Source organism: Kogia breviceps, chromosome 8 (genome assembly GCF_026419965.1).
Source record: "Kogia breviceps isolate mKogBre1 chromosome 8, mKogBre1 haplotype 1, whole genome shotgun sequence".
Classification (NCBI taxonomy): Eukaryota; Metazoa; Chordata; class Mammalia; order Artiodactyla; family Physeteridae; genus Kogia; species Kogia breviceps.
This window is the reverse complement of record NC_081317.1, coordinates 47,924,776-47,939,002: the sequence shown is the minus strand read 5'-3', so window position 1 is coordinate 47,939,002 and position 14,227 is coordinate 47,924,776. Positions and strand designations below refer to the sequence as shown.

Below are 14,227 nucleotides of genomic sequence, written 5' to 3'. Positions count from 1 at the left end.
GTTGGGCCCGGGAGCCATGGCCGCTGAGCCTGCGCTTCCGGAGCCTGTGCTCCACAAAGGGAGAGGCCACAACAGTGAGAGGCCCACGTACCGCAAAAAAAAAAAAAAAAAAAAAAGTAACAGATGGTATTATTGAACGTTTTATTAGCTGTAAACACATTACATGTATCAACTCATGTAAATAATAATTCAGTTGTGAATTCACCTTGTCTTTTTCAACAGATCTCTATTCACCTTTCTAATTTCTTCTTTGTTAATCTCTTCCAAGTTTTCCACTTTTGGGAAAAGTGAATTTGGTTAATTTGTATTTTGATAGAATACCATACATTTGCTCGCTTTAAGTTTGTTTACACAATGCTGCATGTGGATTCTCATTATTCTTTTAAATTCATACATGCCTATGATTCCGTCTCCTCCTTTCTCACTAATCTCAATTTTAATTGCTCTCTACTTATTTCCTTAGTCAGACCGAAGAAGAGTTTATCTTATTTTCTTTACAAAAATCAAGTTAATAAATTTAAATTTAATTATCCTTTTGTTTTCTGTTTCTTAGTTTGAATGTTTACCTTTGTTGTTTCATTTTTCCAACTTTCTTTTGGTTTATTTTGTTATTTTTAAAATTCCTTTAAGATGTGAACTAAGTTCCTGGGCTAGTCATTAAGCTTTTCTCTCTCATATCTAAATCTTCTCTTTAAATTTAGCTTTGAAATACTAATAATCAAACAGAACACATGAATTCCAACTGGATCATGGATGAGAATCAATCAGTTAATTAATTAAAATTAAGTAAGCTATACATTTTTTTTAGTAATTGGGGAAATTTTATATGGGCAATATATTAGATATTATTTGAATTACTGTTTATTTCTGAAAAGTGATGATGGCATTGTGGCTGTAAGACTCTCTTATTTTTAGGAAGTGCATACTGAATTGTTTAAGCATGAAATGTTATGACATCTGTAACATTTCTTAATAGGTTATGAGCTGAACTGTTTCCCCATAAAAGAATTCATATGTGAAACCCTAACTCCAATGCCTAAGAATGTTGACTGTTTTGGAGATAGGGCCTTTATAAAGCTAATTGACTTAAAATAAGGCCATTATGCTAGGTGCTAATCCAACCTGACTAGTGTCCTTATAAGAGGAGATTAAGACACAGGGAGAAACACCAAAGGGACACACACAGAGAAAGACTACCAAGTGAAAAGGCAGCAAGAGGGTGGCCATCTGCAAGCCAAGGAGAGAGGCCTCAGAGAAAAACAACCCTGCCAGTACCCTGATCTGGACTTTCAGCCTCCAGAACTGTGAGAAAATAAATTTCTGTTGTTTAAGCCAGGCAGTCTGTGGTATTCTGCTATGGCAGCTCTAGCAACCTAATACAAATGGCTCTTGGGGAAAAAGGATAAATATAAGGAGAGAACAAAAGCAAAAATGGCAAGATGTTAATGTTGCTGCATCTAGGTAGAGGGTATATGGATGTTCATTACATCATTCTTTCAACTTTTATATAAGTTTGAAGTTTTCCAAAATAAAAAGTGTGGGGAAAAAAATTTCACTGGGAAATTTATACACACACACATACAGTTAAGTTTGTAGTTGTGTGTTAAAGCTGCCATAACAAAATACCAAAGGCTGGCTGGCTTAAATGACAAAAATGTGTTTCTCACAGTTTCGCAAGGTAGAAGTCAAAGATCAAGGTGTCTGCAGGTTTGGTTTCTTCTGAGGCTTGCAGATGGCTGCCTTCTGGCTGTGTCCGCACATGGCTCTTCTCTGTGTGTGCCCAGCCCTGGAGTCTTTCAGTGTATTCAAATTTTCTTTTCTTATAAGGACACCAATCAGATTGGATTAACTTAATCACCTCTTTTTTAAAAAAAGATTTATTTATTATTTATTTGTTTATTTTATTTTTTTTTTGGCTGCATCAGGTCTTTGTTGCAGCACTCGGGCTCTTCGTTGCAGTGCACGGGCTTCTCTCTAGTTGTGGTGTGTGGGTTTTCTCTTCTCCAGTTGTGGTGCACAGGCTCCAGGGCACGTGGGCTCTGTAGTCTGAGGCACATGGGCTCTAGTTGAGGCGTGCGAGCTCAGTAGTTGTGGTGCGTGGGCTTAGCTGCCCCACAGCATGTGGGATCCCAGTTCCCTGACCAGGGATCGAACCCACATCCCCTGCATTGTAAGGTGGATTCTTTACCACTGAACCACCAGGGAAGCCCCATTTACCTCTTTAAAGACCTTATCTCCAAATGAGATTACATTCAGAGGTGGTAGAGGTTAGGGATTTCCACATATGAATTTTTTTTTTTTTTTTCGGTGTACACGGGCCTCTCACTGTTGTGGCCTCTCCTGTTGCAGAGCACAGTCTCAGCGGCCATGACTCACAGGCCTAGCCGCTCCGCAGCATGTGGGATCTTCCCAGACGGGGGCATGAACCCGTGTCCCCTGCATCGGCAGGCGGACTCTCAACCACTGCGCCACCAGGGAATCCCCCACATATGAATTTTGAAGGGACATAATTCAGCCCATAACCAGGTGTTTTCTCGTTATCCTTGCCCTTACAGTCTTAAGTCTTTAAATCAAAAATTTTAATTCTATCATTTCTTCAATACTTTTCTAGCTATTTGTTTCTCTTTCTATAATTTCTAGTATGTTCAGGATAGGTCTAAAATTGTCTTCCAGGTAGCCATGAGTTAAACATAAGGATTTATACTTTTTGTGTGTGGTTTTTATTATTCTGTATTTATTTATTCAACTTGATTTCTTAGGACAATGATGTAGCCCCCAGTCATAGCTAACCTCTTTATCAGTTTGTCTCCTAAGTTTAGGAATTCAGAATTTATTTTTAGTTCCTAAAACTACATTTGTGGGGGGGCTTCCCTGGTGGCGCAGTGGTTGAGAGTCCGCCTGCCGATGCAGGGGATACGGGTTCGTGCCCCGGTCCGGGAGAATCCCACGTGCCGCGAAGCGGCTGGGCCCGTGAGCCGTGGCCGCTGGGCCTGCGCGTCCGGAGCCTGTGCTCCGCAACGGGAGAGGCCACAGCAGTGAGAGGCCCGCATACCACAAAAAAAAAAAAAAAAAAAAAAAAAAAAAAAAAAAAAACTACATTTGTGGGGACTTCCCTGGTGGCACAGTGGTTAAGAGTCCGCCTGACAATGCAGGGGACACAGGTTTGAGCCCTGGTCCGGGAAGATCCCACATGCCGTGGAACAACTAAGCCTACATGCCACAACTACTGAGCCTGTGCTCTAGAGCCCAAGAGCCACAACTAATGAAGCCCACACACTTGGAGCCCATGTTCTGCAACAAGAGAAGTCACCAGCCCCAACTCGCTGCAACTAGAGAGAGCCTGTGTGCAGCAAGACCCAACGCAGCCAAAGATAAAAAGATAAATAAATAAATTTATTTTTTAAAAAACTACACTTGTACTCTAATTGTACTTCTTTAAGAGTTTTCATTATTTTGTTAAAGTTTTCTTTCCTATAGTCTATTAATTCTGTGTTCCACAGAAGCTACCTATTCAACTTATTCAGCTTCATTTTCCTCTCTTCAAAATTATTGAATTCCTTTAATTTGTCTCTGCCTACTCGTAACTGTTCCCTCAGCATCTGGACAGCTCAGACTACTGTTATTTATTAGAGAGTAAAAAACCAGCAGGTAATAAAAAACATGGAAATTTTCAGCACCAAGTTGAAGCACTGGAACGAGGTTTTTATGAGTCTGCCCACCAGGTTCAGTTCTCTTCTATAGAGATTAACAGGACTGAATTGTCCCTTTAAGCACAAAACTCATAGCAAATGTCAGGAACATGCACTAAAGTCCGCATCTTCTCACACTAACTCCCTGTCCCACCTTGTTTCACACTGCAGTATATCTCCCCATTCATAACTAAGATTATTAATAATAAAATAGTAAACAAATAATAACAAACAAGTCACATTAGCTCATTTAATCCCAATAATCCTATTGAAGCAAGGATTACCCACATTTTACAAATGCATAAAGTGACTTTAGGGAAGGTTAAGTATCTTAAAGCCAGGTCCATTAACATGAATGTTATATAATCTCTTCAGAACTAACATTCCTCCTACTTCCACATTCATTTGTGTGACCTCAGGCACACCAATCTTTCTGGGCCTTATCTTTCCATTTGTAAAATGATGATGCTAATACCACCTACCTCACAAGGTTGTTGTACAAACCCAGTGAGTGAATGAAGGCATATAAAGTGATTAGAACAGTGTCTGGCATACAACACTTACTGGCTCTGTAAGTGTTAGCTTTAATATTATTATTTATCTGGCATCTCTAGCTTATTTGGCATCTTCTAGCTTAGTATTATTATTTATTTGACATCTTGTAGCTTTTTTTTTTAAAGCCTATAACTCAAAAGAATCCCAATGTTCTGGCACTTATCAGATCCACAAGTGGCTACTATGATAGTTTTGGGTAATATTTGTGATTGCTTAACCTGCTCATTGCAGCATTTAAAAGCTACCATGGGGCTTCCCTGGTGGCGCAGTGGTTGAGAGTCCGCCTGCCGATGCAGGGGACACGGGTTCGTGCCCCGGTCCGGGAGGATCCCACATGCCGCGGAGCGGCTAGGCCCGTGAGCCATGGCCGCTGAGCCTGTGCGTCCGGAGCCTGTGCTCCGCAATGGGAGAGGCCACAGCAGTGAGAGGCCCGCGTACCACAAAAAAAATAAATAAATAAAAAATAAATAAATAAATAAAAGCTACCATGATCTGTCTTACAGTAACACTGTAAAAGTGGGTTCTTTGCAATAGTCACTTTGAATCTAATCACCATTTTTTTCATTAGAAAAGTTCAGAAGTCAAATACTGTATTTTGTTGTAATTTTTTTTGAAGAGAATTAAGTTTCTAATCTGACTGGCTATCCATCAAATGGCCTCTAACAGTAGAAAAGGTAGCATTAATGTTCAGGTGTGAACAATAAAGGACTTAAACTTGACAACACCTCAAAAACTGGGAAAAATAAACAGAGGCAAACAAAGAGGCAAAACATTTGCCTTAAATAAAGGCAAACAAATGTAATCAAGCAGAAGTTGATGCTCTGTAAGAAACATCAAGAAGCAAGACGGTTAGTTTAGATAATTTAAGAAACTAAGGACTTCCCTGGTGGCACAGTGGTTAAGAATCTGCCTGCCAATGCAGGGAACATGGGTTCGATCCCTGATCCAGGAAGATCCCACATGCTGCAGAGCAACTAAGCCTGTCATGCGCCACAACTACTGAGCCTGCATTCTAGAGCCTATGAGCCACAACTACTGAGTTCACATGCCACATCTACTGAAGCCTGCACGCCTAGAGCCTGTGCTCCACAACAACAGAAGCCACTGCAAAGAGAAGCCCATGCACCGCAACGAAGAGTAGCCCCCGCTCACTGCAACTAGAGAAAGCTTGTGCACGGCAACAAAGACCCAACGCAGCCAAAAATAAATGAATAAATAAATAAAAATTAAAATTAAAATAAAAGAAACTAAAAAGTGACAAGCCTTGTAAATGGTTAAACTATCTGAACTAGATTAGCATACTACATAGACAATTTAAAGCTAAGTATTTTGAAGGAAAATCAATAGCAAGACTTTTTAGAAATGTGTACATTTTCTACTCTGTGGGTAAGTATAAATCATCCTGTGACACTCCTAGGCAAGATATATGTGATGACCAAAAAATCTACTGCTTATGAGGCCACCAAGATACAATGATTTCTTCAATGCTTCGGTGTAAGTAGATTATTTGATGCGCTCTACAGTTATAACATGAAATTAAATTATCTTTTTTCAGTGATACTTACCCAATAGCATTGTATTAGAAATGAAAATATACTCAAGGTTTCAGGTTAAATATGTGCTACTTATTTATGCTACTGCCTCTGGTTATCTGTTTTTATTTGTGCTACTGCCTATAGCCAAACTCTGCAAACAGAGATACAAGTCAGTCTTTGGCAACTACCAGAAAAAAAAATTGTTTTAGTCAAAAATCATCAATAGATGATAAAATTAGTGGGTGAAAGATTGATGAGCCCATGGCAGAGCAGAATAATCTAGAAAAAGAAATTAGCATGTTGCTTCTTGATTAGTCAGCATCCCAAAACATCAGGTATTTTCCGTCATCACAATAATCAAATTATATGTACCTATATACAGTGAACCACCTTACTATCTCAGCTGTGAAAAGAAGCTATTATCACCAAACATTAACCGGTAAGTAAAAGATATTCAGCGAGATAAAGTTTTCTAAACTACTAACATAATGTTTGGTAGAGTAAGTATAATACTTAATAAATAGTGGGTATCACTAGTGATACGTATATTCAAATTCCAAATGAGAAATGTGATTCTGCTTCAGGTTGGCACTGCTGCAGTCCTATATCTGAGCAATAGTTTAAGAAAATCATCTTAATCCTGAAAGCAATTAACTTCATTCTCATATATACCAAAAGGACTAATCATTACAAGTAAAAAAAAATCAATCCAACATTGTTGAATCACTTTATATAAACATAACACAGAAAAACAATCACATTCTTGAGGAAAGAAATCACCAAAGGGATAACAAAGAAATTCTGAAATAAAAATGAAAGTTTTTAACTTACTGACTAACTAAATCAGATCCCATCTTAGAGCCATCATCTGCCTCTTCTTCCATATCAGAGTCCATACCATTGTCACCTTATGAATGACATAAAAAAAATTGAAAGCATGCTCATAAGATGTCAGAGTGATTTAATCATTATACAGAAAATGTCATGTATAAAGTGACGATTAAAAAACATGAGTTGCTGAAAGATGACATTTTTAATTGCTTATATTTAAAATGCCTTATTAGGTATTTGTCATTGCCTTCCCTTTATCTATTTTTTTATAAATGTACAAAATATATATAAGCAAGAAGGTGTGTACATATAATACTTACAAACTATACACACATGTATACATCTATTACCATTTTACATTTAAAAAAGATGTTATCTCTGGAAATTGAAATTCTCCATTTTTTTGTTCCTTCTCTTGTAATGCTAATGCTAATATCTTTGTAGAGTCCAAAAAGAAAAGCTTTAAAATCCAAAATTCTACAGGTAATATATACAAACAAGAGTCTTACTTCAGGCAGACAGATAAATGTTGGCAATTCTTCTAACTCTGCATTTGGGTCTTGCTAGAGCAGAAATGGTATTCAACAGATAATTAAAAGCAGTAAGACTATAAAGCAGAAAATTTTAAAATATTTTAAGAGAAGGCTTTGCCTTCTCAATAAGTAATTTTTTTATAGCATTTTGGGTAAACATTTTTTATTTCATTTTTTTATTGTCCACAAACTTAATGTTCTTACCTACACAACTGATTTGGAGAAACCATACATATATCAAAAAGTCCATTCCTGAGATGCTATTCTGATATGTAAACTATATTTCTGTACAAACAGAGGTAAAAATACTCAGTGATTACCCAATAATAAAATTAAAGTAACAGTCAAGTTAAAAAAGAAAAAAAAAGAATACCTCAGGATTTATGCTAAGTATAGTATTAACCACTAAGTTACCAGAAGGTAGAAATATGCATTCTTACCCTCAAGAATCTTCAAGATTTTTTTTTCAGACAGGAGCTCTAACTGTTCCTGGCACAGTTTTTTAATTTCTTCTATTGAACAGTTCTAAAGAAAATGACATTTTAAAAAATGCATTTATATAACACAGCACCAATGTAAACTAGAAAACAGCAACCATTTAAAAAAAAAAAAAGTCTGCTAAGCAAAATCCTACAGTAAAACAAATTAAAAGCCACATAAATTTTTTTCTGGGATGAAATGTAAAGACCTGCCAGTTAATATGTAAACATTATAATTTATAGAATTTTGATTTGGATATATAAAGTCATGTTTATTATGAAAGAACAAACTGAAGAATAAGTAGGTGCCCAGATATTCTTAATAGCAGCCTACTTATGTTAGGTAATACCTCTAAAGGCTTAAATATTCAAGTCCTAGCTCCATACATCTTAGACATATATGATGTTGGGCTTAACTTGTCCACGGCTTTTTTTCCACATCTGTAAAATTAGAATTCCATGTATTTCCCTGAATAATTTTCAGAGATAAATATATGAAAACATTTATGAATTTAATGAAATATAGGCTATTACGAACTATCATTGCATACTGTTACACAGCAGTACACTTCTTAAAGCACCAGAAAGAATCAGTCAGTATACCTCTAACTTAGTTACTTAAACTGCCTGTATTTAATAGAATAATTTCCAGAAGGTCAAAAAATTCCTTACGGAAATATAGTAAAGTACCCTATTTCTTCCTGGCAAATTTTTAAATATACAAAGCCATTTATGGTTCTACAAAATCCCTTCTTTACATCTTTTTGAAGTAGCTCATATTAGTTGAAAACATCCAATTAAAATTTATATTAAGTAAAATGATTGCTATAAAAAAGTGTTTGTATATTTCGGTATATGTGGATAGCCTGATAATGTATGTAATGAAGTACCTTTAACACATCAGGAAGCATCTTCTGTAACTTCTTCTCTCCTATGATACAGAAACACTGCTGAAGCATTTCTTTTTTGTCTGATATATAGAAACTAACTGGTTTTAATGCCACAGTAAGGTCTAATCCACCTTCTTCAAGGTCACTGTGCTCTGCCAAGAATAACTCTTTTTCCAGAGTTGGCAAAAGATATTTGGCTTCCTAAAATTAAAAGAGAAAGAACCATTAAACAATAGAAATATGTCTATAATGTCATACATTTTCATTGAATAAAATCTTCATTAAACATTTCCAAATTCTTTTTTTGCACAAATTATTTATTTAAAACCATAGGAAAGATTATTTAATTGCTCAGTATTCTTTGAAGTTACTCTCCACTCTGTAATTATTAATAAATTGAAAAAAAGTGAAGAGATAATATCTTAGGACACACAAATGAAAAATATATTCAATACTGAATGATTTCCTACAATTTTAGACTTGTGGAATACGATATTCCTCCAGTAGACAATTCACCCAAGAACTTTATGTATGCGTTGTCATTCTTCTTAATTCATAAAAAGAAATGGGATAGCAGCAAAAATGTTATAAACCACAAATATTATATAATAAAGTATCATTGCTTACCAGAAGCTATTGTCATTTTTTAAAATAAAGATTTCTTTAAAAAATATATTTATTTATTTATTTTTGGTGGCATTGGGTCTTAGTTGCAGCACACGGGCTCTGTAGTTTGCAGCACGCAGGCTCTCTAGTTGAGGAGCATGGGCTCAGTAGTTCCAGCGCACAGGCTTAGTTGCCCTGCAGCATATGGGATCTTGCTTCCCCAACCAGGGATCGAACCCTCGTCCCCTGCATTGGAAGATGGATTCTCAGCCACTGGGCCACCAACGAAGTCTCTATCATTTTAAAAACTGTTATATATCTAATGACATTCAAAGCAGGCAAGTAATTTAAGACATTTCAATCAATTTTACCTCCTATCTCCCAAATCTATCCAGTCTCTCCAAATCTACTGCCATAATCCTGATCCAAGGTACCATCCTCTTTTTGCCTAGATTACCTCAGTAGCACTTAACTGGACTGCCTACATCTAACTGAGGTCTTGCCAATCTGTTTTGTATACTGTCACCAAAATGGATTTTATAAAATGCACATATACTCATCCTCCCTATTTACTGATATAAGCTGTCAATGACTTCCCATTGTTCTTAGGGTAATATAGCCTATTAGGTCCTTCATGCTCATTGTGTTCCAAACACAATGACCTTGTCTGAACTACTCAAACATAAGGTGTTCTCCCTTCATTTCATACAGGAAGGGCTTTTGTACACACTGTTCTTCTGTCTAGGAGAGTCTTTCTTCCCCACTTCCCCATCACTCTATACTCCCAAGATCAACAAACTCAGGTATCAATTTAAAAGTCATTTCCTTAGGAAAATCCCTAACTATATTATTCAAGTAGGGTTCCTTTTTATACTTTCTAACGCAATTGTTTAAAATGCAGTATAAAGGGGCTTCCCTGGTGGCGCAGTAGTTGAGAGTCTGCCTGCCGATGCAGGGGACGCGCAGGTTCGTGCCCCAGTCCGGGAAGATCCCACACGCCGCGGAGCGGCTGGGCCCATGAGCCATGGCCGCTGAGCCTGTGCTCCGCAACGGGAGAGGCCACAGCAGTGAGAGGCCCGCGTACCACAAAAAAAAAAAAAAGTTTAAAAACAGGCTAATTTTAAAGAACACTATGATAATTACACTGAAAAAGCAAAGGTTAGCTCTTGTTCTAATGGCTCACAAAGCAATTCAGGTGTTAGCAAGGATGTAAAGGAACTGAACTCCCATAAAGTGCTAGTAGGAATATAAAATCGTGCAGCTGGTTTGGAAAACGGTTTGTAGTTCCTTATAAAGTTGCCATATGATGCAGAAATTTCATTCCTGGATATATATCCAAAAGAAATGTAACCATAATGCCTGCACAGAAACTTGTACACAAATGTTCATAGCAGCATTATGCATAACAGCCGAAAGTTGGAAACAATCCAAATGTCTCTCAATTGATAAATGAAAAAATTAAATGTGGTATTAGCCACACAATGAAATATTATTCAGCTACAAAAAGAAATGAAGTACTGATATGTGTTAAAACATGGGCAGACTCTGAAAAACAAATATGCTAGGTGAGAGAAGCCAGCCACAAAAGATCACATATGATTCTATTCATATAAAATGCCCAGAACAGGGAAATGTGTAAGTCTATAGAGGGGACTTCCCTGGTGGCTCATTGGTTAAGAATCCGCCTGCCAATGCAGGGGACACAGGCTCGAGCCCTGGTCTGGGAAGATCCCGCAAGCCGCAGAGCAACTAAGCCCGTGCGCCACAACTACTGAGCCTGCGCTCTAGAGCCCGTGAGCCACAACTACTGAAGCCGGCACGCCCTAGAGCCCATGCTCTGCAACAAGAGAAGCCACCACAATGAGACGACCACACATAGCAACAAAGAGTAGCCCCGCTCGCCACAACAACTAGGGAAAGCCCACCAACGAAGACCCAACGCAGCCAAAAAAAAATCTATAGAGATAGAAAGTAGATTAGTGATTGCCTAGGGATAGAATGGGTGTATGGGTGCAGGGCTAGTAGGGATGACAGCTAAAAATTACATACAGGGCTTCTTCTGGGGATGATGAAAATATTTTAAAACTAACCACAGTGATGGTTGCACCACTCTGTGAATATACTCCAAAACCTGTGAACTGTATAATTGAAATTAGTGAATTGTACGGTATGTGAATTATATCTCTATAAAGCTGTTAACAACAACAATAGGGAATGCAATACCCAACAAATATTATGGCACTATTGGAATTTTGCGATGTTCTCTACATGCCTAATATATAATGACTTCTTTTTTTCTTTTACAAATACAGTTACTTCTCATGAGAAGTACAGTTTAGTTCTGTATGCAAACGCTTATAGAATCCTTATTATTGGTCTCCCCATAATAATAAAGAGTACTAAAGACATGGAAACTATTTAAGATAAGAATGGTGATATCCAAAACTGAATCTAAAAAGGGTGGAAAAAATGCATAGATCTATAACTATTGAAGAATTTGGGGGAAAAAGATGGCGGTTAAGAGAAAAAAAACCACCCCTAGAAAAATCCACCAGACCCCGACAGCTGTATGGTCCAACAGTCAAGTTCCGACGTATCTTTAAGAAAAAGATATAAACTACTCTGGAACACACCAAAAAAAATGCAAACCTTTCCCAACTCAATCCATAAGGCTACCATAACCTTGATACCAAAACAAGACAGGATAACTACAAAAACAAAAACAATAAGCTGATTTAACTTAAGAACATAGGCACAAAAGGAAAAATACTGAATTTCAGCCGAGTACAACCACCAAATCAACAAATCAAATGGTATTTATCCCAAGAATGCTGAGGACAATTCAATATAAGTTAACTTATCAATGAAATTACATAATCAGATTAAGAAGGAAAACTACTGATCACCTCAACAGAATGCCCTAAAGTCATCTGATAGAACTCTACAACCCTCAGAAAACCACGAATTAAAGAAAATTTCCTTAACTTGATCAAAGGTATCTTTCAGAACCGACGGCAAATACACTTACTGCTGTAAAATTAGAAATGTTTCCACTACAAAAAAGAATGGGAGGGCTTCCCTGGTGGCTCAGTGGTTGAGAGTCCACCTGCCGATGCAGGGGACGTGGGTTCGTGCCCCGGTCCAGGAAGATCCCACATGCCGCGGAGCGGCTGGGCCCGTGAACCATGGCCGCTGAGCCTGCGCGTCTCGAGCGTGCGGTCCGCAATGGGAGAGGCCACAACAGTGAGAGGCCCGCGTACCGCAAAAAAAAAAAGAATGGGAAAAGAATGCCTACTATGAACGCTTGTGTTCAACACTATACTAAAAGCCTTAGATTAAAAAGAAAGAAAAGGAATTCCCTGGTGGCGCAGTGGTTAAGAACCCGCCTGCCAATGCAGGGGATATGGGTTCGAGCCCGGGTCCCGGAAGATCCCACATGCCGCAGAGCAACTAAGCCCGTGCGCCATAACTACTGGGCCTGCGCTGTAGAGCCCGTGAGCCACAACCGCTGAGCCTGCGTGCCACAACTACTGAAGCCGTGCACCTAGAGCCTGTGCTCCACAAGAGAAGCCACTGCAAAGAGGCCCGCGCACCGCAATGAAGTGCAGCCCCCACTCACTGCAACTAGAGAACGTCTGTGAGCAGCAACAAAGCCCCAACACAGCCGAAAATAAATAAATAAAATTTTGAAAAGAACAAAAAATAAGAAATATCAGGGCTGAAAAAGAATAGATATATGTGCATGTACAACTGAAGCACTTTGCTGTACACCTGAAAGTAACACAACACTGTAAATCAACTATACTCCAATAAAAAATAAAAATTAAAAAAATTTTAAATAAAAAAAGAATTATCAGGGCTGACAAGAGTTAATATAGAGGCTGCATATCAAACTATTAATGGGGAAGCATAGAGACTTCCATGATTTTCCCTTCATTTCTGTGTTGTATACATTTAAAGTATGTATTCATGCATTTGTTTTATAATGTAAGCAAACTTTTTTTAAAAAACGTTAATATCTTGCTAGGTCGATTGAGCATAAAGAACATGGCTTTTATAATCAGATATTACATCCGAATGTAGGCGTTATTAACAAACTGTAACTGTGGGTAGACTTCCTTAACCTCTGTGAGCCTCAATTTTCTCATCTTGTAACATGGAGGAAGAGAGAAATAAAGCGCGTCTCGCAAGGGCACTGAAGGGTAGTTCCTGATCCATACTTTTCAAGGAGACTAAGGAGACCACAGGAGTGGAAGAAGCCAAAAGCAGTATGAGTCAGACGACCGGTAAATTCGGAAACTTTAAGTTCGAGACGTGGGAGTGTGGGGTTCAAGGGAACTTAGGGACGTGAACTTCAAACACGGGACCCCTTAGGATCGCAGCGCTAACATGAGATACCTCCGGCTCCGCATCCCGCTGCCACATGCCGCTCCTCGCCCACCTTCTTCCGGAAACGCAGCCGCTTCGAGAAGCGGCGAGAAGAGCACGCACGCACCTGCTGCAAGGAGCCGGAGACGCTGGCAGATGAGTCAGTGCTCCTCCGCTTACGGCGCTCACTGCGCTCCACGCTGCTCCCACCCCAGCAGCTGCCGCCGCTCCCACCGCCAGTGACACTTCCACTCAAGCTGGTGTTCCCACAGCAGGTGACGCTCCCGCAGCCGCTGGCGCTCCCGCAACCGCTCGTGCTTCCACTACCGCCGCTGGCGACGGCGGGAACCGGGTCCGGCGCCGCGAGCGCCGCCGCCGCCGCCTCCTGACCGCTTCGTTTGCGCCGCTTCTCCCGGGAAGACTTCTTCCCCGTCATGATCCCTCTGCTGCAACCATCCGGGGAAAGCCCACCGCTTCTGGATCGACCGAAAGCCTGCCGCAGCAGCTAACAGCGGGCACGGGCGGCGCAGATTTGACGTCACTTCCGGCCTCATCGCTAACGTCAGGAGGCGTTTCTGAAGGCGGGGCCGGGGCCAATAGCGCTGCCTCCGCCAGCCGAGGAGGTAGGCTTGAGTTTGCTGCAGGTGAGAAGCGTGGGTGGTTTTTTGTTGTTTGTTTTCATACCCCTACAAAGGGCCGAAGGCGGGGCATTACAACAACTCTTTGCCTTATTGATACTGT

At 39.4% G+C, this 14,227-nt stretch overlaps 1 protein-coding gene across 2 annotated transcripts in view; it reads right to left on the bottom strand.

The window, feature by feature from the left end:
* CAAP1 (caspase activity and apoptosis inhibitor 1) overlaps positions 1 to 14,026 on the bottom strand; it is a 55,419-nt gene extending 41,393 nt beyond the window's left edge. Inside the window, exons 1-4 of one of the 2 annotated variants that reach the window (XM_059072973.2) lie at positions 13,614 to 14,026; positions 8,513 to 8,713; positions 7,584 to 7,668; positions 6,611 to 6,686 (exon numbers count right to left, since the gene is read on the bottom strand). In XM_059072973.2, coding sequence (XP_058928956.1) covers positions 6,611 to 6,686; positions 7,584 to 7,668; positions 8,513 to 8,713; positions 13,614 to 13,922 — 671 coding nt within the window. In that variant the 5' untranslated portion in view covers positions 13,923 to 14,026. Of the gene's footprint in view, positions 1 to 6,610; positions 6,687 to 7,583; positions 7,669 to 8,512; positions 8,714 to 13,516 lie in introns of both variants that reach the window. The other variant, XM_059072974.2, reaches the window with a different exon arrangement.
* Between the last annotated feature and the right edge of the window lie 201 nt (positions 14,027 to 14,227).